This window comes from Phytophthora ramorum (assembly GCF_020800215.1).
Source record: "Phytophthora ramorum isolate Pr-102 chromosome Unknown Phyram_PR-102_s0005, whole genome shotgun sequence".
In the NCBI taxonomy this organism is placed as follows: domain Eukaryota; phylum Oomycota; class Peronosporomycetes; order Peronosporales; family Peronosporaceae; genus Phytophthora; species Phytophthora ramorum.
In genome coordinates, this window is record NW_027150651.1 from 1184917 (window position 1) to 1206930 (window position 22014).

At 53.9% G+C, this 22014-nt stretch overlaps 11 protein-coding genes across 12 annotated transcripts; 5 read left to right on the plus strand and 6 right to left on the minus strand.

The window, feature by feature from the left end:
* Positions 1-178: 178 nt before the first annotated feature.
* Positions 179-1819, plus strand: KRP23_6052 (General transcription factor IIH subunit 1; the record flags this gene model as incomplete). Its single annotated transcript, XM_067891193.1, has 1 exon — positions 179-1819. One exon carries the CDS (start codon positions 179-181, stop codon positions 1817-1819), a length of 1641 nt encoding a protein of 546 aa, XP_067745572.1.
* A 141-nt stretch (positions 1820-1960) lies between these two features.
* KRP23_6053 (Protein N-lysine methyltransferase METTL21A) lies at positions 1961-2479 on the plus strand (the record flags this gene model as incomplete). The annotated part of the gene is made up of 1 exon (XM_067891194.1): positions 1961-2479. One exon carries the CDS (start codon positions 1961-1963, stop codon positions 2477-2479), a length of 519 nt encoding a protein of 172 aa, XP_067745573.1.
* Positions 2480-2568: 89 nt separating this feature from the next.
* Positions 2569-2772, plus strand: KRP23_6054 (uncharacterized protein; the record flags this gene model as incomplete). Its single annotated transcript, XM_067891195.1, has 1 exon — positions 2569-2772. The coding sequence occupies one exon, from the start codon at positions 2569-2571 to the stop codon at positions 2770-2772; it is 204 nt and encodes a 67-aa protein (XP_067745574.1).
* Positions 2773-2837: 65 nt separating this feature from the next.
* On the minus strand, positions 2838-4389 carry KRP23_6055 (1-acylglycerol-3-phosphate O-acyltransferase; the record flags this gene model as incomplete). 2 transcript variants are annotated; one of them, XM_067891196.1, is made up of 7 exons in its annotated part: positions 2838-3416; positions 3497-3544; positions 3623-3718; positions 3783-3842; positions 3917-3949; positions 4031-4260; positions 4353-4389. In XM_067891196.1, 7 exons carry the CDS (start codon positions 4387-4389, stop codon positions 2838-2840), a joined length of 1083 nt encoding a protein of 360 aa, XP_067745575.1. The 2 variants fall into 2 exon arrangements, with proteins under 2 accessions (XP_067745575.1, XP_067745576.1); XM_067891197.1 differs by having other exon boundaries at positions 4031-4278.
* A 326-nt stretch (positions 4390-4715) lies between these two features.
* Positions 4716-6756, minus strand: KRP23_6056 (1-acylglycerol-3-phosphate O-acyltransferase; the record flags this gene model as incomplete). Its single annotated transcript, XM_067891198.1, has 8 exons — positions 4716-5156; positions 5237-5395; positions 5464-5499; positions 5577-5636; positions 5719-5778; positions 5849-5881; positions 5956-6218; positions 6306-6756. The coding sequence occupies 8 exons, from the start codon at positions 6754-6756 to the stop codon at positions 4716-4718; spliced, it is 1503 nt and encodes a 500-aa protein (XP_067745577.1).
* Positions 6757-6941: 185 nt separating this feature from the next.
* KRP23_6057 (uncharacterized protein) lies at positions 6942-8694 on the plus strand (the record flags this gene model as incomplete). The annotated part of the gene is made up of 11 exons (XM_067891199.1): positions 6942-7040; positions 7107-7146; positions 7221-7294; positions 7413-7445; positions 7516-7755; positions 7818-7862; positions 7929-8021; positions 8100-8177; positions 8247-8483; positions 8555-8587; positions 8647-8694. 11 exons carry the CDS (start codon positions 6942-6944, stop codon positions 8692-8694), a joined length of 1020 nt encoding a protein of 339 aa, XP_067745578.1.
* Positions 8695-9261: 567 nt separating this feature from the next.
* Positions 9262-9501, minus strand: KRP23_6058 (uncharacterized protein; the record flags this gene model as incomplete). Its single annotated transcript, XM_067891200.1, has 1 exon — positions 9262-9501. One exon carries the CDS (start codon positions 9499-9501, stop codon positions 9262-9264), a length of 240 nt encoding a protein of 79 aa, XP_067745579.1.
* Positions 9502-9952: 451 nt separating this feature from the next.
* On the plus strand, positions 9953-13000 carry KRP23_6059 (Alpha-aminoadipic semialdehyde synthase; the record flags this gene model as incomplete). The annotated part of the gene is made up of 1 exon (XM_067891201.1): positions 9953-13000. One exon carries the CDS (start codon positions 9953-9955, stop codon positions 12998-13000), a length of 3048 nt encoding a protein of 1015 aa, XP_067745580.1.
* Positions 13001-13270: 270 nt separating this feature from the next.
* On the minus strand, positions 13271-16832 carry KRP23_6060 (uncharacterized protein; the record flags this gene model as incomplete). Its single annotated transcript, XM_067891203.1, has 9 exons — positions 13271-13621; positions 13702-13776; positions 13850-14023; positions 14099-14651; positions 14735-14811; positions 14906-15120; positions 15191-15784; positions 15858-16308; positions 16386-16832. The coding sequence occupies 9 exons, from the start codon at positions 16830-16832 to the stop codon at positions 13271-13273; spliced, it is 2937 nt and encodes a 978-aa protein (XP_067745581.1).
* Positions 16833-17301: 469 nt separating this feature from the next.
* Positions 17302-19266, minus strand: KRP23_6061 (uncharacterized protein; the record flags this gene model as incomplete). The annotated part of the gene is made up of 1 exon (XM_067891204.1): positions 17302-19266. One exon carries the CDS (start codon positions 19264-19266, stop codon positions 17302-17304), a length of 1965 nt encoding a protein of 654 aa, XP_067745582.1.
* Positions 19267-19568: 302 nt separating this feature from the next.
* On the minus strand, positions 19569-21875 carry KRP23_6062 (Ascus wall endo-1,3(4)-beta-glucanase; the record flags this gene model as incomplete). Its single annotated transcript, XM_067891205.1, has 1 exon — positions 19569-21875. One exon carries the CDS (start codon positions 21873-21875, stop codon positions 19569-19571), a length of 2307 nt encoding a protein of 768 aa, XP_067745583.1.
* Between the last annotated feature and the right edge of the window lie 139 nt (positions 21876-22014).

Consider the following 22014-nt stretch of genomic DNA (forward strand, 5'->3'; position numbering starts at 1 on the left):
CAGTCGAGCAACTTCACAACCTTGATAATTGCAATTCCTGCCTCACTCAAATGATACTATCTGAAGTACAAGCATACAAATATGTCCGCAATAACGGATATTCACTGCTATGCACGTCGCCAGTATCGACTCGCTTTCTGGCCGTTTGGATCTCCCGCCCATAGTAAAAGTCCGCGAGATGTCGGGCGTTCTGGTGGCGCTGGTGCGCGTGAAAAAGCGCGACGGGCGCGCCGAGTTCTCGGCTAAAGGTTTACGCTGGATGGCTGAGGCGCCCGCGGGCCAGCACCCACCCATCGTCGTGCCCTGGAGCACCGTGCAGGACCAGCAGGTGTCGTCGCTCTCGAGCCCCAAGGCCATGATCCGTCTGCGGCTCGCCCACAATTCGACGCTCGTGCTGGAGTTTGTGGCCGAGTCTAGCAGTCTGGAGGAGGCCTTCAAGGTGCGCGAGCAGGCCAAGGATTTGATCGCCCAGCGGCTGCGCGAGAACGGAGCCAGAGGGACGCGCTCCAATGCTGCAGCGCTGTGTAACCCCACGGAGATCAAGCAGCGGGCGGCATTGCTGGCTGCCAATCCGCCGCTTAAGCGGCAGCACACAGAAATGGTGAACGACGGGCTCATTTCCGAGGAGGATTTCTGGGCCAGTCGCCGGCATTTAATCGCTGGAGAGGCCAGCAAGAGACAGAAGACTGCCAAGACGTCGGCGATCCTGACGGACCTGGCGGCAGACAATGAGGGCGGCAATGTGGTCAAGTACAATCTCAACGCCGAGGTGATCCACCAGATCTTCATCCAGTATCCGGCTGTGTACAGGGCGTACCAGGGACAAGTGCCGGACAAGATGACGGAGACGGAATTCTGGGGGGCGTTCTTCAAGTCCAAGTACTTCCATCGCGACAGGAAGGCCGGCCATGAAGACATGTTCACCAAGTATGAGGAGAAGGAGAAAGAAGAGTCCAAGGGCGTGAGCATTGACCCGCGTGGGATCGTGGACCCTCTCATCGATCTCACGACGACAGAGGAAGACGCTGCGGTGCATCACGCTAAAAGGCACATCACGGAAAAAGAGAACCCGTTCAGTATCACCATTGCCAAGTTTAACAGACACGGTGCGTATGTGCTGGATCCAGCGCACGCAAGCAAGTTGCAACAACAGAAGGCAGGAAAAGGCAGCGTGCAGCAAGCACTACCACAAAAGAAGCCCAAAGCAGGCTACCACGACAATTTGAAGGACGCAACGTCACTGGATGATCTGCAGGATAAAGCGCCACCACCGTACAATCCGCTTACGTTAGAAGACGAATCGCGCTACTTCCAGCACGCTGAGAAGGGCACTGCTGCCGATGGCAACACCTCAGCCAAGCTGTCGCTTTCGGATGCAGCGCAGGTTTTCCAAGCCGTGTGCAAAGCACCGATCAAGCTGGAGAATGCCTATCCTAGTTCCAAGACATGTTTCAACGTGCTGGCTGAAGTGGTGGCGTGCTCGGACTCCACGAGCGACTCTGCCTCAGCTTCATCGGCTGCAAACTTGGCGAGTGGTGCATTGGCTGCTGAATACATCCCGAACGAGTTCAAGAAGCAGGTGTACAACCAGTTCCACGACGTCTGCGAGCTGTTACGGCACTTCCTCTCGTTCAAGGCCAAGGTGGCAGAAGGTGGCGGTCCAGAAGCGCAGCGCAAGCTCAACAAGATCGTGGAGAAAATGGGGTCCAAGTATGACGAGCTCGTGAAGCTGCGTGAATCACTGCCTCCTCACGAGAAGAATCTGCTGGCGCCGCTGCTCAAGCCTTTTGACGACCAACTCAATCTAGCCTTTATTTAAGACCCGCGAGGTCTCCCGCAGCCAGGTATGAGCACCACCGTCTTCAGCATTCCAAGTCGCCCCGCAATAATTTTGCACCGAAAATAAACAATAGAGAGGTTATCGTTACTTTTATTGTGAAACTTGAGTTTTGTCGCCATCATGAGCTCCAGCGATGCGTCCGCGAGTTTAGCGACAGCTATGGAGGGCACCGATACTTACTCCAGCGAACCGGAGCCCCCATCTCCATCCACAGCGTCTTCGGCATGCGCGCTGGTGCCGTTTTCCTTCCGAAACCCTTTCCATGACGCGCTGCAAGACGCCACTCGATGGTTCCCGATCGCTGGCAAGCGGATTCGAATCGACCAAGCGTGGCAGGGCGACGGACGAGGCGGCACTGCATTAGGTTTCGGCGCCTCGGTGTACGATGCAGCCATTGCGCTGTCGCTGTACCTGGCAGCTCATCGCGACCTGGTGAAAGGCAATCGTGTCGTTGAATTGGGTTGCGGCCCGGGACTTGTGGGGGTCGTAGCTGCTCACTTGGAGCCCAAGAGCGTCGTCATCACAGATGGAGACCCGGCGTCGGTGGAACTCACGCAACGCAATATCAAGGCCAATGACATCTCGGGGGTGTTTGCACCGCAGAAGAATATCTTTGGGGTGACTTGGAGCATCGCCTAGTGCCAAAAGCGAACGGGCCTGAGTACTACGACGTGATTCTTGGTGCTGATATTGTGGCATGCCCGTACGCCTCAGCATTTGAGGGACTCATGGCGTCGCTACAAGCTTTGGCTGGACCGGAGACGCTTGTGCTGCTTGCCTACAAGAAGCGTCAAAACTCGGAGGAGGAGTTCTTCGATACATTCAAGGCGGCATTTGACATTGAACCGGTCGCGACAACAGAGATGCACTCAGATTTCCAGGAAGGCGACATTGCAATTTTTCAAGCACGTCTCAAGATGCTTGTGCAGTAGAGGAGTAGAATCTATTCGTCGTTTAGTACTGCTCTCGAGTGTTTTATCGCCTTCTAATGCTGTGTCTATCTAGCTAGGCTGTCGATGAGAACGCGGCTGAACTCGTCAGGGTTCTCCAAGAACATTTGGTGGCCTCCGTCCGGCACACGATACAGGTCGGCAGCGCGGCCCTTCTCCTTAAAACGCTCCACAATGCCTTGTCCATTGTGGTAGTCCATCCAGTCGAACTCGCCGTAAATGAACGTAAGTGGCATCTTCACATTTTCTGGAAGAAGCACGTCCACGAGTGGACGGATTGCATGCGCACCTGGAGCCAAGTGCGTGGTCATAGCACGCTCTCCGCTCGGCTTGAGAGCCCAGTTATGGTAGATATACTCGCCGAACTCAGTGAGATCCACACGACCGTCACGCATGGCGCTCCCTTCCGACATGAATGAAGCTCGGCGGTGCACAACACTTTGCACTAGCTTCGGTCCATACGGCCCTACGAAGCGGGCAAGCGACATTGGGGTCATACCCTGTTCCCACGCTGAGTAGACCATACGCCTCAGCCACGATTTGTTGACAGCTTTGCCTTCCTCCGTTGTCGGATCAGGAGGCGGTGGCGGATGCGGGACACCCGCGGGCGATGCTAGCACCAGGTGCTGTTCGTTCACAAACGAACATCACATACCAACGTCAGTTTTCAACCATGCGTCCCAGGATTGAATCACGTGGCACCTACGTTGACGTGTTCGGGGTTCTTCACAGCGTATGATGATGCGAAGATTGCCTTTACATGTAATACATGAGCAAAATGAGTTACACTGTTCGCCAAGAAGGTACCGCGACATGGCAAGTATGATCTAACCCCCATCGAGTGAGCGCACAAGTCAAACTTGTCGAGCTCGATCTCTTGACGCCATTTTTCAAACGAACCCACGATGAAATCGTCGGCACTGTCATACTTTGCAAAGATGAGCTGTTAAACACCTCGACGTCAATTCGAATTGAACCAAGCAGTGCCTTACGTCTTTGAAGTTAAAGTCAGGTCGGTCCGAACGGCCAACGCCAATCCACTCCACTGCATACTGTAATTCATCAACGCATTCAAGCCTGGGAAGTTAGCACACACTCGTCGTCTAATTCCATCTCAAGAACGTACCACATTGAAATGCCTGGACAATTTCTCCAAGTTCTATACAGCGACAACCCAGCCCCGCCAAACCACTCAGCACCGACACTCACAACACACAAAACACTTTATCCTTGCACTCACCATCGCCCACACTGCGTTACCGCCAGCGAAGCCGTGGATCAGCACGAGGTTCTTGGCGTCTTTGCGCTTCTTCTCGTCTGAGCAAGGGACCACCACGGTGCCCAGCTGCGCCACCTTCTTCATCTCGAACGGCGTCGGGATCGCGCGTGTCAGGATCTTGCGCTCCGCCTCCTCGAGCTTAGCGTAGCTGGCAGGCACCCAGTGCCACAGTCGACTCTCCGTCGCCACCCCTGCGGCAAGCAGCACCGCTTCAGCACCAAAGCTCAGCTAATGCATCGAAAGAAGCGGAAATTGCAGCAATACGATCGAATTCAATGCCTACCTGTGGTGGCAGCCACGGGGCGCAGCATTCGCAACATGGTCTGCTGTTATCTGTAGATGGCACTGACGCTTGTGCGGTCCAAGGACGGATGAACAATGCGCTCGGTATTCTGGTCCACCTGCTGACGCACTTGCTTGGAATGTTGGTCTCGACCAAGTAAACAATGACCAAATAGAATATGGAAGGGTTTAGAGTTATAAAGGTTTTAGAAATGGTAAAATGTATAGAAACTATATTATTGGTGTACAAGATCTGTCAGGTCTAAAGACTGTGGTGATGCCGGACGTTTGATTACGCGCCAATGTGACAGATGGCTACACTTGCTTCAGGATCGTGCACTTCCGACAGCGATCATTCCCACCTTCAGCACCTTGCGAGTGCAGCAAGCAGCATTTGGTTGAACGCGGGGGCGTTGTCCATGAAGAGCTGGTGCCCCGCACCCGGCACCAGAACGACCTCCACACTTTGCTTGCCCTCGAACGTCTTCGCAACCTCCTCGCCGTGACTGGAGCTCATCCAGTCGGGGCCGCCGCCGTAGAGGAATGTAATGGGGATGTGGATGGCCTCCGGCGTCAACATCTCGCAGAGCGGTCGCTTGGCGAAAGCACCAGGCAGCAAATGCGAGTGCATGGCGATCTCGCCGGACTTTTCCAACGCCCAGTTGTTATACCAGTAGGCTCCCAACGCGTCAAGCGGGATCAGTCCATGGCGGATACAGCTCGTCTCGGGCATCACGCTCACGCGCACTGACGCGATGAAGTGCAGAAAGCGAGGTCCCAATGGTCCAGCATACCTTGCCACGCTCTACAAAATATATTCATACGGAGCATCAGTGCGTGGTAGTGCAGTGAAGAAGTAGCAACCATGTACATGTAGAGCACTACCATTGGAGTCAGTCGGAGATTCCAAACAGAACGGAAAATGCGGAGACCCAGTGGCAAATTCTTCGGCGCCGGAGGATGTCCAACGCCAGCAGGTGATATCAACGCCAGGTGCTCAACACGGCCGGGGTATTTCACAGCATACGACGTGGCGAACATAGCCTACGTACGAAAGCATTGCAATATTGGTTACGCAAAGGCACTTTCCAAAGAAGTCGTTCGACACTTACTCCCATAGAGTGACCTCCGAGATAAAACTTGTCGATCTATCACATATCCGTGTGGTTAGACTGTTAGTTCGCGATCTGGTACAAGAACGGGAAACAGCACAGAGGTTAAGTACCTTGAGTTCCTTTCGCCAGTTTTCAAGTGCTTCAACCATAATTTCATTCACATAGTCCCACTTGAAGAAAAAGTAAGAAGGTATCAGTGAAAGCACACCTTATGGTACCACAGCAACACGAGTGATTGAATTGTCTGCAAACCTCGTAAGAAGTGAACTTCGGGCGATCAGATCTTCCGGTTCCTATCCATTCGATAGCATACTTGAGCAGAGCCGTGGTGGTGTAGCAATTAGATAAAGGGACGATAGATGATACACATGGACAATCGTACCACGTCATAGTGCCTTGATAAGTCCTCGAAATTCTGAAATCAGGGCACCAGTGCCAACTGAGTAAATAAGAGAAAACAATACACCACCTTCAGAACGCATCACTTACACAAGCCCAGAGGGCATTCCCCGCGGCGTATCCATGAAGAAGCACAAGCGGTGGTCTTGGTTCTTCGGTGGTCGGTGCAAGGCAAGGCACATGCACTGTTCCCAGTCCGGCAATTTTCAGCGTCTCAAAAGGCACTTTCACATTGCGCTCAATGATTTCACGTTCCAAGCGTTCCAGCTCAGAATATCGCGCTGGGATCCATGCTTTCAAATGCGATGTTACTACAATCGCCGGCAACAACAAGTACACTGCCCAAAACAGGCCTGGTTCATTCAAAATAATGCAACATCCAGTTAGCACTGATACGGGGGCTGCATAGCGATACACACAAAGTGCCAACAAGAACGTACACATTGGGTAACTTGACCACTGCGAAAGCACCGTCACATTTGCCTTCGACGATACTGCAGCGGTAGCCGCGAAGATGCCCAACATCGCGATTCCAACGACGTCAACACGGCGTTTGTCTGACTTTTGATTGAGGTGGAACACTAGCAGTTGGTCCAGCTTCCCTTGCGCCAGCAGCAGCGCAACAATCCAGCCCACAAGCTCCAGCGTTGCCCACGTGTTAGTTGCCTCCTCTCCAGGCTTGGTAATAAACACCTGCACGGAAATCCATAGTCCCAGCGCTGCCAGTAATTGCAGCCCGCTAGTGGCAATCGTGGACGAAGGAAGGGTCAAAAGGGCGCCCAAGAAGCCATACGCGATCCACACGGGCGTCAGCAGCACCAAAACCGCCAGCACGGCCACGACTTTCCACGGAGCTAGCCGGGGCCGCTTGACGGGCTCCTGCTCAGCCATCGAACGCACACTCTAACCGGAGATTTCTCAACTGCCACGATCGACCACCGTGCAGCACTGAATGAATGTTTTGCAGACATGGCTACATTCATTTTCAGGATCACGAGCAGGCTCGATTTAGCATTGGGCAACGATTGTAGCTCCTTTTGTCTGCCAGCGGTCCTCCTCCCAGCTCGATAGCCACCATGGACGGTGCTACTGGTGGGTTTCGAGCTCTTCGCAGCCGCGTTAAAGCAGCAAAGGAAAGCTCGCTGAAAAATGGTGCTTCGGTGAATGCTGTACATGTACGTTGGCAGCTGTACCGTACAGTGGTGGACCAAGTGTGGTATTGACGGTTAACCTTGTATTAGTGCGATCGATCGGAGTCACCACGAATGATGTTGGGACTTGGTAAACATCGATTGCTGAGAGTCTTGGACAATGCAATCGTTGCTCGGATATCTGATCTGTCCTCCAAATTCCAGCCGTAGGAGAGAAAGCGTTGCGATACAACCAAGAGAGCTTGTGGGAGCAGGAAAAGAACCTCAACGCTTTACGAGTAGGCGCAAATGGCCTTGCCATTGTTTCTTATGGTGAAAAATAAACCATATTCCGCATGCTGACTCTGTTTTGTGTCTTTGCGGATAAATCACAAACTTGTGTTTTTACTATTGCAGACTGCAGTCGTGAAGGAACAGAACAACTTGCAGGTCTCTCCACTTCGGACTTGCACCGAACGATTCCGACTGATTTTATGGTAATCATTTATTGTAATTGCAGGCGCGAGAGAGAAATATCCGATCGATCGAGCGCACTCTGAATGAGGAAATGGAGCGTGTAGCCGAGAAGGAGCGCAACTTGGATGCTCGGATTTTAGAGATCACCCGGCTGGAGGCACGTCTACATAATGCACTTCTACAACAAGAGCACAAACTTCAAATGGAACCGCAGCACGCTGACATGATCCCTCCAAATAATGATCACAGCGATCGTGAATCCATCCTTCTTCTTCGAGAAAGAGTAGGGGGACTGCCTCATGTGCTGTCCTTGAAGCATCCTAATGTGCTTGTCTTTTTTTTCAGGAGCTAGTGTTATCACGAGCACGAGTGGATGAGAAAAATAATCATGTACGATTTCGCATGCTACCGGTACCTCTAAAGTACCGACTGACCCATTGCGTTTTGCGTGGCTAGTTGCAAGCAAAAGAGCGCGTGCTGAACGAAAAGGAAGCGGAACTTATGAGCTTCCAGGCCGAGCTAGAGCGTACAGGAAAAATTGCTGATGCTGTAAGTTCGATTGCTCTATGGTGACCGATAACGTTGAACGATGCATTCTGTGTCTCACTTGTGATCCCCTTTACGAAGCACATCAAGCTCTTAGAGGAAAAACTGAATTCTTCATATACTCAGCAAATTGCAAGCGTAGAGGCTGCTAAACGCGAGGTACAAGTGAGTCTATCGAGTTTCATTCTGTGCAAAACAAAAATCTCACCTATGACTGTTTGTTACTAGCTCGAGGCCCGACGTGTGCATCTTGAAGAAAGAGAAGAGGGTGCTGCATACCGTGAGCGCGCGACGACAGCCCAAGCAGGATCACTAGAACAATTTCAGCGACTGATCGCCCAGCAGTTTGAAGCTAGTCTGATGGGACAAGAAGACTACTTGGCACGAAGTTTGTATCTCCAAGAGAAATTTATTGCTGAGCCAGTTAATAATGCCGATCCAATCCCACCGCAGCCTGGCGTTGAAGTGGGTTAGAGTAAGCAATGCCTTTGCCATACTACATTTTATAATGATAATTTCTTTCGTGTATTTTGTAGGGGCGTCAAGGCAAAGCAGCTGGAGAAACTGAGGTTCGGCCAGCATGGTTTCAAAATTGAAGGGGTCGATGCTAACGCTTTGCCGAATTCAGGGACCACAATTGAAGCGCAAAGGAACACTAGGACGATTCTTCAAGTAGAAACAATGAATTGCATGAGCTTATCAATGACTTGTTTCGTTGGACTGACTGCTAGGAGAGGTTGGCGCAGATCCCTCAAGGTCGCTAACGAGGATACACCGGACTTGTTGCGTGCTGGATGGGGGAAACACTCGCAAAACAACCGGGTCTTGCATACAGATACATGTCTCCTCGAAACGCGCAAAGCACTCGGCAAATCGAATGCAGTCGTCACACATTGCGCGGTCGACTACAATCACGATGTGTTGCCAATACAGCTGCCTTCTTCGTGGGGACAGCTCTTCTGCTGCTAGTTTCTCTCGGATATCCATGAGCTTCTGTTTTTCTGCATGGCACCAGTAGAAGAAAAAGCTTCGGCTGTTTAGAACCGGCGGCTTCACATCGCCACGCTTGTTGCGTTCGACGATGTATGTGTGGGCGATCTGTTCGACGATGTGAGCGACCGCCAAGCTCAGTCGCTTTTGCGGTAGGAATCCTTGCTCCGTGCCAAAGGCGCCGAACCCGCTGCGGGTCCGTCCTTCGAGGAGCTTTTTCAGCACGTTTTCGTCATTCGCCGAGTTGTCATCGTCAACTACATCGTCGGCGCAGTCTCGGAGCCGTCGCGAAGCTGATGGCCGCCTTGGACGATGTTGTGAACTGCGCCGCATTCGGCTGCTGGCCCAAAAAGTCCAGGTACTGCGTAACTTTGACGACCTGCTCCGCGTGCGGCAACTCGAAGAACGCCGTGGCCTCCTCCTCCGGCAGGAAGTCCTTGAAGCTGAAGTAGCGCGGCGAAGACGCGGCGGTCTCGGCAGGTGGCGTGGTCATCACAAAAGGCAACTACGAAAAGGCATGACTCGACCCACGACGCGTCATGGCCAGCCGATCAAGCAGTATTGCGCATCAAGGGCGATTCCTCGCCATATTATAGGTATAGTGCTCGCTAGTAGCGAGTCGCTACTAACGATGCTAGTCTTGTCTTGTCGTCTGCTGTCCATGCAGCTTGACGTGCGGCAGCCAGCAACAGTCAACTTCAACCGGCCTTCCTTGCTAACGTGTACATAAATACCCTCTCACACCCATTTTTGTATTCTTCATTTGTCTATCGGGTGAGACCGGTTTAATTATATACCCCGCATAATCCGATGCAATTCCAACATATCTAATATGAGCGCGTACTGCCGCTCTCACTTCATTACGAATCTTCCGTCTTCAACCAGCGCATTCACGGCCCCTCACCTCATTCTGCGATCTGCGCCGCCAGACCCAGAGCCTCAAGATGACTGGCAAGTGCGTGGGCATCGTGCGCGAGGTGTACAACAAGTGGGAGCGCCGCGCGCCGCTCACCCCCGCGCACGTCCGCGAGCTCGTGCAGCGCGGCGTGCAGGTGTTGGTGCAGCCGTCTACGGCGCGCGTCTTCTCAGACGAGCAGTACGTGCGAGCGGGCGCCAAGCTGGCCGAGGACCTGGCGCCCGCCAATATCATCGTGGGCGTCAAGCAGGTACCGGAGCCGGCGCTTCTGGCGGACAAGACATACCTCTTCTTCAGCCATACCATCAAGGCGCAGCCTGAGAACATGGCGCTCCTGGATGCCGTGCTGCAGCGCCGCGTCACGCTCATCGACTACGAGTGCATCACAGAGGAGAGCGGCAAGCGCCTCATCGCCTTCGGAGGCAACGCGGGGCGAGCAGGAATGATCGCGGGCTTCCGGGGGCTTGGGGAACGCCTCATCAACATGGGCATCTCCTCGCCCTTTGTGAACGTAGCGTCGGCCTACATGTACTCGGACTTGGAGCACGCAAAAGACGCCGTAGAAGCTGCGGGCAGGAGGATTCGGTCCGATGGATTGCCAGGCGAGCTGGCGCCCATGGCCTTCGCCTTCACAGGCAATGGCAACGTGTCCAAAGGGGCGCAGGAGATCTTCAAGCTCATGCCACATGAAATGGTGCATCCGTCAGAGCTGCCAAACTTGCCGAAGAACAACCACATCCTGTACGGCACCGTGGTTGATGACCCGGCCTTCTTTGTGAAGCCGCAGGCTGGCAACAGCGGCACGGCCTCGCGCGCACACTACTACCAGAACCCACACCAGTACGACCCTGCCTTCCACGAGAAGGTGCTGCCGTACACGTCCATGTTGGTGAACTGCATGTACTGGGACGACCGTTTCCCGCGATTGGTTACGCGCGAACAGATCCGTGAGCTTCGAGGCTCTGGAAACCAAAAGCTGCTGGGCATTGCCGATATTTCGTGCGATATTGGCGGCAGTGTTGAATTTTTGGAGCGCGCGACGGAAATTGAACGCCCGTTCGCGCTGTACGATGTCGCTGAAGACAAAATGCGCGAGGATGGCGATAGTCGAGGGCTCGAAGGGGATAACGGCATCATGATGATGGGGGTCGATATATTGCCAAGCGAACTTCCACGCGAGTCTAGTCAACAGTTCGGCGACCGTCTGGTCGCATACGTGGCGGCGCTGTCGAATGCTTCCTCATCCAGTGTCCCACTTCATGAGCAAAAGGAGCTACCTGCTGAGCTCCGTGGCGCCTGCATCGCAAGCAAAGGAGTACTCGCCCCAAAATACGAGTACATTCACCGTATGCGTGCCGAACGTGAGCGCAGTAAGCAGTACAAGTTCCTGGATGCGCAGCAGGAAGTTGCGGGGAGCACGTGTATTCTGCTTGAAGGTCACCTCTTCGATACAGGACTTATCAACCAAGTGCTCAACCTCATTGAGGACCATGATGGCGGATTCCACCTTGTGGACTGTGAAGTGCGGCCGAACGTTGCTGTCAGCGACAGTGGCGACTGTACCATATCGAATGCTATCGTCCAGATAAGCATGAACGATCGAGCTGCGCTGGATGAAATTATCTCAAAGGTTCGCTCTCTTGCTGACCTTACCTCCGGTGCCAAGGCTACTGTCACTGAGCTTCCCGACTTGTGCGGTACAAACTACTCGAAGACACGTGGTGCTGTAGTACGGAAGGACGCGGCTGCCAATACGACTACCGACGTGTCGGTCTCAAGCCCAAAGAGGCGAAAGATTGTATGCTTTGGCGCCGGGTTGGTGGCATCGCCCCTTGTGGAGTATCTGTCGCGTGAACAAGTCAACGAAGTTCATGTGGTGTCTGGCCTCGAGGGTGAGGTAAAGGGGATTATGCGCAAGATCTCTCGCCGAAACATCAAGCCTCATGTTGTAAACGTAGCTGAAGACACTGCCGGAGTTGACAAGCTTTGTGCAGAAGCTGATTGTGTCGTGTCACTTTTGCCAGCGACCATGCACACGACGATTGCCGAGCGCTGTATTCAGCACGCGACACCACTTGTGACTGCAAGTTATGTGTCTCCGGAGATGAAAGAGCTGGACTCCAAGGCAAAGCAAGCTGGCATCCCTATCCTCTGTGAAATTGGTCTTGACCCTGGCATGGATCACATGAGCGCGATGAAAGTTATTGATGAGGTGAAGGCGCACTCTGGGAAGATCAAGTCTTTCTCGTCTGTATGTGGCGGGCTGCCGGCGCCTGAGGCAGCGGACAACGCTATTGGTTACAAGTTCAGCTGGAGTCCGCGCGGTGTGCTAACAGCAGCGCTGAATGCAGCTCAATACCGCAAAGACGACAAAGTCATTAATGTGGCCGGTGAAGACTTGCTAAACAGCAGTGAGCGCGTGAACTTCCTGCCAGCGTTCAACATTGAGCAGATTCCAAACCGTAATTCGCTGCCGTACGGCGATATCTACGGCATTCCGGAAGCACACTCATTGTATCGCGGCACTCTGCGCTATGGTGGCTGCTGTCAAATTTTGTACCAACTACGTAAGCTCGGCCTCTTCGACATGGACCCATCCAAGCCCATTCCAGCTACTTGGCCAGACCTTCTCACTCAATTAGGTGGACACCAAGACCTTCGTGAAGATGCCAGCGGGTTCCTTCAGTGGCTTGGTGCCTTTGATCGCACCACGCCTATTGTTAAGGCACCGTCCGTTCTCGACGCTTTCTGTACATTGCTGCAGGACAAGTTATCGTACCAGCCGGGTGAACGCGACATGGCCATCATGCACCATGAATTCGGCATTGAGTACGAAGATGGCAAAAGGGAAAAACGCACGTCAACGTTCGTGGGCTATGGCTCCGAGAAGGGCGACACAATCATGGCAAAAACTGTCGGCTTGAGTGCAGCTATTGGCGTGCAGCTGATTTTGCAGGACGCCGTCCAGGGCCGAGGTGTGCTAACCCCGACAACCCCTGACATCTACGGCCCAGCCCTCGCCCGTCTCGAAGTCGAAGGTGTGCGCTTCATCGAGAAGACATTCCCCCACCATTAAAATGGGGGAAGTGCAAGTAGGGCTCATAATCTTTTCAATCTACACTGAGGTCTGGGACATTCTACTAGAGAACCGTCGATGGTCTACCATCGAACGATACACGTTGCTGAACGCCCTCGCCTAGTCCTTGGCGTGGTGTTGGCGCGACTGTACTTCTGAGAAACCCCATCAGAAGACAGATAGAGTCGCGAGAGTGCCTTAGGCCGTGAGCTGGCATAACTCGATTTGATCTGCCGACCACCAGCCTTGATCGATGGATATACCTTCAGCTCAAGAAGTCCACGCATATGCTCGTCTGTGTCCACCATGGTCGGAGGCGTGCTCCCGTTTGAAGTTGAGAAAGCACCTAGGCCGACATCCTGGTTTTGATGACTGGGTGCTTGAGTCCATGCCAGTAGAAGACGACGACCGGCTCAATTCAGGGCAGTGAATCATGACCGAAGCCTTTCCGAGGTAGCGCTGTGGCATGCGGTCAGGTCCATTTCGCTGTCGTAGAATCAGTCCTTGTGGTTTCCAGCGGTCAGTTTGGATCTCTGACTCGGTCGTCTCGGCGATCGCTGAAATTTCTACGCTGCGGTTCGTACGGCGCCGAAACTCGGCCAGCTCCTCGATGCCGTCGAGCTTTTGTGCGTGTAGCAAGAGAGACAAGGTGAGGATAGCCCAAAACCAAAGGTGAGGTATTCTAGAAGCCGTTTGCAAACCTTTTTCTGAAGTACTTGCCGCTCTATCTTAACATCACTGAGAGCTTCCTCCAGCTTCTCAATCTCCTGGTTACACTATCGGGGCACAAGCATGCGATTGTCAGTCAGACGGAGTATATAGTCACACAATGAAGTCTCACGCGCGTACCCTGTCGTTAGTGCTGATCTCTTTTTGCCAAGCCTTGGTTTTCTCGAAAAGAAGGAGTGTGAGTCGCTTTTGGTCTTCTTGCAGTTTTTCATGCTCTCGTTTGAGTATCGTCATTGCGTCTCCCTGGAATTTGAACCTCATTGTAAAGTCGTTCAGCTCCTCTGTCGTTTGTTTCTAGCAAGGCATCCACACAGCACCATCGATATTAGCTCTCACCAGCAGCTTAGCTTTCTGTCACATGCAGCGTACCAGTACTCGCTCGATCTTCCCGATATTGTTCTTTCCCATCTCAACTGTAAGACGGAGTTTTGCGATTTCTGCCTCAAGAGTTCGGATGTGCAGCTGGTCCGAGTCAATTTTGTTTTCCGCCTGGTCGAGGTCCTCGCGCATGCGCTCAACGCTTGCTCGCATCTTATGCATCTCAACGCTGACGAGGTCGGCACGATTGTGACACATGGTGGCGAATTTCTTCATGGCCTTGTCCAGGAGTACTTTTCTGCGAACTTCACGCTTTTTACGTTGTAGCTCCATCATCTGCATGCCACCTTCACCATCGCGCACAGGTTCGTTTGGATCATCGGGCGGCACCGAATCTAGCTCCAGCTCTAGAACAAGTGCTTTGTTGTCGCAGAGTTCATGCACAGACTCCGAGACCTGGCGCAAGAAGGTCATCAAAATAATACTTCTGTCAACCTCGTACTGCTGGTCTCGCTTTCCCTCGTCAATCTGCCGCATCATGGCCTCCATCATTTCTGCAGCACCTGCACTATCTTGATTAAGCCTCATTTTTAAGGCATTCACGCTGTCATTCCAGTCAACGAATATCCAATCAGTCCAAGTCAGCCAGGCAAGAACGCGAACTCGAAGCATCGCATCAATGTTTACCTGCCGGTCAGCGCCTCAATTGATAATTTGGACTCTTCAAGACGATCCGTAAGTACATGGTTCTTCCGCTCAAGTTCCTGTTTAGCCAGCCCCATCACAACCGAAGCGGGTGAGCAAACAGAACCACAGTTTGCGACTTGCAAGGAATCGAATCGCCAGCCTCAAACGTACCGTGATCACTTTCTGTTGCTTGGCAGATTTATCCTTGCCTTCCTTCACTTCTGTCAGCATACGCGCGACTTCCATGTGATATGCCTCGAAGTTTTTGTCGTTCATCTCTTGGGTTTCATCCGAGGCGTCTTCCTTTATCGAAGACTCGGCAATTTGAGGCTCCCTCTGCGAATTGCCCGTTGCCTTTTTTGCTCTGACGACCACCATCGCTCCCGCTGGAGTTTTGTGCAGTATCCTCTGGAGAAGAGGACTCCGGGGTCGCATTTGTCGCTCGAGCCACTTCACCTTCAGGAATCGCAGCGCGAGTGATGACTGTCTTGCTTGGCATCCGACTAAGCACCCGCTTCAAAGACGGCGTCTTAGTTGTGCCAGCGCTACGCCCTAGCATACCAGCTAGATCGTTCTCGCGCATCAATGCCCACTCAAGTTGGTACTGGAGGTCTTCTATCTTCTTGCGAACATTGTTACGCATTGCCATTGCTTGATTTGCCGCTTGTGGTCGATGTTGGCGGTCCTTTCTGGCGCCGGCGCTTTCTTGTCTATCCGAGACTTCGTCCATCATAGACGGGAGCTCGATGTCCATCGACTGGTTATGAATACTCTCAAGATCTCGCGCTAGTTTCTTGTTCAAGCGGCGAAACTCGAGGTTTTGCTCTTGCATCTCCTCCCTAGCGCGTTCTTCTTCGATAAGCTGGTCTTCCAGATGCCGCTTTGTCTGCTCAAAACGTTGCAACGTTGACACCAGCTCCTCCTTGAGAGACGTTAGCGATTGTTGCTGTTCAGCACATAGGGAAACTTGATCCTTTAGTTGCTCATCTCGTGCAGCAAGATCCGCAGTTAGCTGCCGCGCTTTCTTAGTTTCCTCCTGAAGGCGGTAGTCTGTCATCCGCAAGTGCGAACACCATCAATTAGATAAAGCCTCGTTGTGCACACTTGTCAGTATTGAACTTACAGTTTGTGCCGAAATCAGATTCAATTTGTGCTTTCTCGACTTTGACAACATGCAGAGCCTTGGTAACCTCTGCAAGCTCTTCCTTGAGATGGTTGTTAGAAGCAGAGAATATATCCCGGTCGTGATTCGAGCGGATCAGCTGCTGCTTTACATCCTTATACTCGCTGGCAAGCCGGTCAATTTCGTCTTGGGTAGCTTGCGTGAGCTGGAGCTTGGAGCGCATGCCCGCAATGATAACCTTTTGCTCGCGCTCCATCTTACGCGCAGCCTGTAGCTGCTCCAGAGTGTATGCATTTTCTTTCATCAGTGCTTTCACTCGCTGTTGCAGGGCTTCATTTACTTCCTCCATCTGCTTTGCCTCGGAGCGCATTCGGTGCACTACAGCCCTCATTTGCTGTTCTCCCTTGGACGCCCGAGCCATTTCTTGTCGAGCTGCCTTTAGCTCCTTGCTCTATGCTCACATGCATGCACAAGGACAGAAGCGCTGAGCATTTTCAAGTAAACGGTGGCCATTGACAACATTCGTACCTCGCCGTGAACGAGTTCCAGGTGGCCGCCACAGCTTTCACAGGGATGCACTTGCAACATTGTTTCGCTGGGTGCAAACAGCGGCAACATCTCGCGTAGGTCTACTGATGGAACACTTGAAAGTCCGCCATCGACCGGTCCAGACGATCCACCTCCTATCTGTCGGGATGGCGTCCGCTGCAGCTTTGGGCTCTCTCCTCGAAACGATGCCATCGGACCCATGTGGACAAGCTTTCCTCCGTATTGCCGCAGCTCCTCCTTGATAGTTATCACATCGCGGTAGTATGCGCGTCGGATGACCTCAACCACCTGGTTGCGACGTGAAAGCTTTCCGCGCAGCATTTCCAGTTGCTGCTGCAAGGGCAGGTCCTTGGAGAGGACTCCGTCGTCGAGATCGTCGTGAACACCAAGAGCGTCAATGGGTTTGGAAGAGTCATCTTCCTCCATCCCTGCTGAAATGGGCCTGTCTCCATCTAACCTAAGCTTGGTGTCGTCGTCTCCAGCCCGTGGAAGCGGGAGCAAGTGCGATAATGATCCATCCGTGGTGGAAGGAGCAGCATCAATCCCCCCATGATGGTACGACATTGCAACGCAACACAGCTTGCTGCGAACTTGTCTTCAACACACACCTGGGCATCATAACGAAAGCACACCTCTAATTATAAGCCGCCGCCACTGCGTTTCATGCGTTCGTGTGGTGACAGGCACGCCTGGGAATCCTGATATGATAATGCGTTTGCTTTGATTCTGTTTTCACGACCACTTTGCTGCTTACTTTCCCTTTCGCATCGAAACGCAAAAATACAAACGTTGGTTGCTGTGCTTGCGAGTGCAGCCTTCTCACGAACAGCCCAGAAGCCTTTCCTTCTGTAACGTGACACACCTGCGATGGCTGGTAAGGCACTCAACATACTGCTTACGGGTTCTGTGGCTGGTTTCCGCGAATGGTAAAACCAGTCGTGTTGGGCGGCTCGGCAGGAAGCGGGTTGGCCATCAATCCCGCCATGATGCCAGAAATGTCATCACTCTGGCGCTGCAATGCCCGCAGCTCAGTTGATCCAGGCGTGGCATCTGCTTCTGAAGTCTCCGCGTCATTGTTCTCAGCACTTTTACTTTCAGCATGATTGATCGGCTCGTTGCCCATAGCGACTGCTGGGGCCTCAAGATCATCCGCGGGTGGATGGATAGAGTAGCCAGAAGCACTTATGGCAAACTCCCGGTCCAGTTCAGGATTTTGTCTGAACGGTGGCGGGCCAACAGGCGGAAGCGGGGGCTCGTCCGGCGGAGGGACCTCGTCGCCGTTTTGAGACGCTTCCTCATCTCCGCCCTTCGTCTCCTCGTCACTTTCGTGATGCGGTGGGGCACTATAGGGTCCGCTTGACGTGCTTCTGCGAGCAGTGCGGCGAGGGATATTATCACCCACACTTTCGACATCAGCATCGTCAGCTTCTTCTTCATCGTCAGCGTGACTCCCGTGTGGACCAGCACCCACATGCCGAGCAGCAGCACGCGAGCTTCGACTCGATGCCGAAGAAAGATGCGGAGTATCAGCAGCGATAGCCTTGCGTGCCTTGCGCGGCACCTTCTTTTCCTCGTAATGCGTAGCAAAGTCCGGGAAGTTATCGACGACATCGTCACGAACCTCGATTCCAATCTCGTTCAGGTTACTCCAGAAGGTCTTTTTCGTTCCCTCCAGAACGCTGAGCTCCTCCTCGCACTCTTCGATATCGTGTTCCAGGCTAGCAATGTCGCTCTCCAGCTCTTCCTTGTCGGCGTCGGCGGCTTCCTTCAGCCCGACCTGCTTGCCTTTCAGCTCCGTCTTCAGCTCCGCTATCTGCTGCTCCTTAATCTCCACCTTGTGCATCGTTTCCCGGAGCAAAATGCGGTTCTTAAACTCGCACTGCGGGTTCTGGCACCGGTCCGTGTGCGCCTCGACATCATGCCAAATACGGCACATCTTGTTCTTGCACGGCGTGGAGCTGCTGCACATTTGCGCGCGGATCTTCTTGCACCCACGCACGCACACTTTGCCCTTAGGCGGTTTACACAGCAGCGCATCCACGAACTGGATCGACTTGCACAGTCGTTCCTTGAAAAACTTGGTCTCGGACGGCGAGCGCCGATCCGGGTAGCACAGCTCGCCGATAGCGTCCTTGAACGACAGCAGTTCATCGTCATCCTCTTCCTGTTTCTTCCCGCCTCGACGAGGCTTCTCAGTCTTCACCTCCTCTTCTTCCTCCTCTTCCTCTTCCGACGTGTCGTGGATCACCTTCCTGGTCGCGCGTCGCGGTCTCTTGACCGGCTGTGCATCCAGTGTAGAGCCTCTTGTAGCCGTCCGCTTGCTGCCCGAGGCGCTCCTCGTGTGCGCGGCAGGGGAGTCGGTCGCGGCCCTCGTGGCAATCCTCGACGAGACGTCTCTCTTCACCTTCTTCTTGGCCGCCGACCTGGCTCTGTCGCCGCCGCTGCTGCTGCTCTGGCGGCCGCTGCGCGTCTCGCGCTTGTCCGCGTGCGACGGCGCGTCTCCGCGTGCGTGGAACCACAGCTGCTTCGTCACAACGGAGCTCAGCACGCGCTCCGTGGCGCCGCTGTGGCAGGCTAAGATGATGCGGTCCATCTGCTCGCCGAATCCCGGCGACGCCTCCATGTTCTGCTGGATGTAGTCCACCAGGCGGCGGCAGTTGCTATAGTACACGTCGTAGCCGCCCGAGTCTTCGGCGGACGACGCGCCCGCGGCCGCCTGCTCGTCCACCGCCTGCTGGAAACTCCCGCACACGGAGCTCACGGCCTCCGTGATGCTGTCCTTGAGCGAGCGGGTGAGCGCCGCCTGCAGCTGGTCCACGGCGGTGCCCCCGCGACGCGGCTTGGCGCTGCGCTTCACCATTGTTTGGCTCAGAGGATTTTTAGATTCTGAAATGGAACACGGTTAATAGAAGTTAAGAACTCGGGTTAGAAAGAACAGTCTCATTTAAATAATTACTTTTGAACTAGAAGCAATGCTTTGGGGGCTGGGAGGACAGTTGGTTGCGGGAATGGACGCGTCTTCTACTACTCATACCAAGCGGGAAGACGCGGATATTCATCCGTATCGTAAGCTAAAAATCCAGAGCAACGTTACGAGTATTAGTCGTTGCAGTGCTTACTACGAGTACGGTTCACGCTGTGCATGGTGGTTGAACACATTTATTAACTAACGTCGGCTAGACAAACCTTGTCCAGATCTGAGACCCACAAGTGGTCTGGACACGTACTTGAAGTAGTCGTGCCTGACGATTGCGAGTCGAAGCGCAAGTTTGCCCTTCGTTGAGACGCGGCATTGTACAAGGCCCATGAACGGGTGAGACCGTCGTCCATGGTCGCTGTCGTGAGCCTTGACAGCGCATCTGCCTGATTAATCGCCGCTTCGTTAACAAGGAGAAGTGACAACCACGCATTGCTAGTGTTGTCACCCGTGACAATCGCCTCCTTCGACAGGATGTCATCCCATTCCTCCTGAATGAATGCAGTCGTGCGCACCAGACCATTGATCGGTGACACAGGGATCATCTGGATGCCGTGGATACAGTGCTTCTCGGCACTGAACCACGTCGCGTAGTCCGCCTTATTGTCGAAGAAGATGCCCGTGACGTGGTTGGGCACGAACTGAGGCGGGTGAATCGTGTTGTCCGACGTCATGAGGAAGTAGGTGCGCACTGTACGCGCGTTGAGGCGCAGCATGAGGCTCCCCAGGTCCTCCACCGCCTTGTTCCCCGCCGCCTTGCCCCACAGCATCATACCGTAGTAGAAGTTCACATCCTCCGACGTGCTCTCTTCATCCTTACCATCAGCCATGGGGGTCACGCCGTGCGAGTAGGAGTGACCCAGAAACCAGGAGAAGTGGCGGAACTTGGGGAAGTGTGTGTCCTCCGAGCTCGGGTTGGCCACATCGCGGAGCAGCGTCCACACCATCGTCTCGAGTTGAGCCATGCCTGACCATGTCGGATCCAGCTTTTTCAGGATGGCCGACGCTGTGATCCAGTAGCCGTAGTGGTAGTGATGGTCGTTGTACACTCCGTTACCAAACTCTACGTTGACATCATTGTTAGTGAAAACCTGGCTTGTCACAATGCCCTTGTACGTTGTCTCGTACACCAATGGGACGCTCAGCGTGTTGCTGACAAAAGGTTCGATGAGTGCCTCCAGCTTCGATAAACAACTACTCAGGAGTGTAGTGTCATCTCCCACCACTGAGCTGTCGGCGGCCATCAAACACAATGACGCGTACTTCTGGTACGCCTTGCCGTTGTAGTACCAGCTGCCAGTGTCCAAGCTCCAGTCACTGTCAATGTCGCTCTGCAGCGTGGCGAGAAGACCAATCTGCGAGACCACGTCGGCAGACGGCTTGTTGGCTGGGTAGAAGTCCACCTCGTCGTCCGCTTCGTCCTCCGTCAGCGTCCAGCTACCAGACGTGGTTACCTGGCCCACCATGTCACCGCGTGTACTCGAGTGCAAGACAATTGCTCCACTCGACTGCGCCGCCGTGGCACTGCTCATGACCTCCACTTGGTGCGGCAGTGCAAAATGCAGAAGACCTGTGCTGTCGCACCCACTGCCTTCCGTCTCCCACTCCAGCGAGTAACTCGTGCGAGACTGCACCGACACGTCGCCACCGCACACAATACACGACGCGTAGTCGTCGTACACGTCCTGATCGCTGTTTTCGGGAAGAATTGCCACCCGTAGCGTGCCGGTGTAGGCGGCCGCAGCCACCAGCGCCGACCCCGTGCTGTCGATTGAGAACGACGCGCTGGTATCGCTGGCAAAGACCACCCACGTCTGGCCGTTCGCGAGCTGCACGACGAACTTGCCTGGCGTCGAGCTATCCAGCAGTGTCATGGCGTAGTCGGACTGGATGCTTGCGGTGAGACCAGCGTACGTGGCCGACACGAACGCCATGCCGTGCACCAGCGCCGAGTCCATGCAGGTCGTGCTGCTGCCGGACACACACGTGCGAATCGCAACACCCATGTCACTGAACGAGTACACCTCGTAGTCGGGCTTGGTGGCACCGAAGTCCGTCGCCGACAGCGTTAGGTCGTTGTGGAACTCGTGCAGGTAATACCTGACGACGCCGTTTACTTCGTCGGCCATTTGGCGGTACGTGTACGAGTAGCATGCCTGTATGCCGAAGGGTGCCTGCTTGGGCAGCTTGAGCGCGTACGGGTTGGACCACGCGGGGTTGGCAACGGTGTTGATGTCTTCTGTGGTGGTGTGGATGAGGTTACCCCACCATTTGTTGGTTGGGATCGGCTTGGTGAGGAGGTCGGCGGCGACGTTGATGATGGGGGCGAGCGCGGCGAGTCCGTCTTGGCGCTGGAAAAGCGACTCGGACGGTTCATCCGTGGCGTATGGGGCGAGATATCTGGATCGGATACCGTCGCCAGTCTCAGCTAGACAGATTTGAGCGCATATAGCGCTGGTCGCTACCAGCAATAGACGAAGGGGTGTTGCCATGGAATACAGTAGTCGATTGCGGATCTGATTTAAGATTTTAAATTAATTCGGTGGATTATTTTTTGTATCTCCTGGAATGATGGTCTCGACGGCGCTCTCATTTCCGGTGTAGTACAGACTCCGTGCCGGCGCTGGCCGG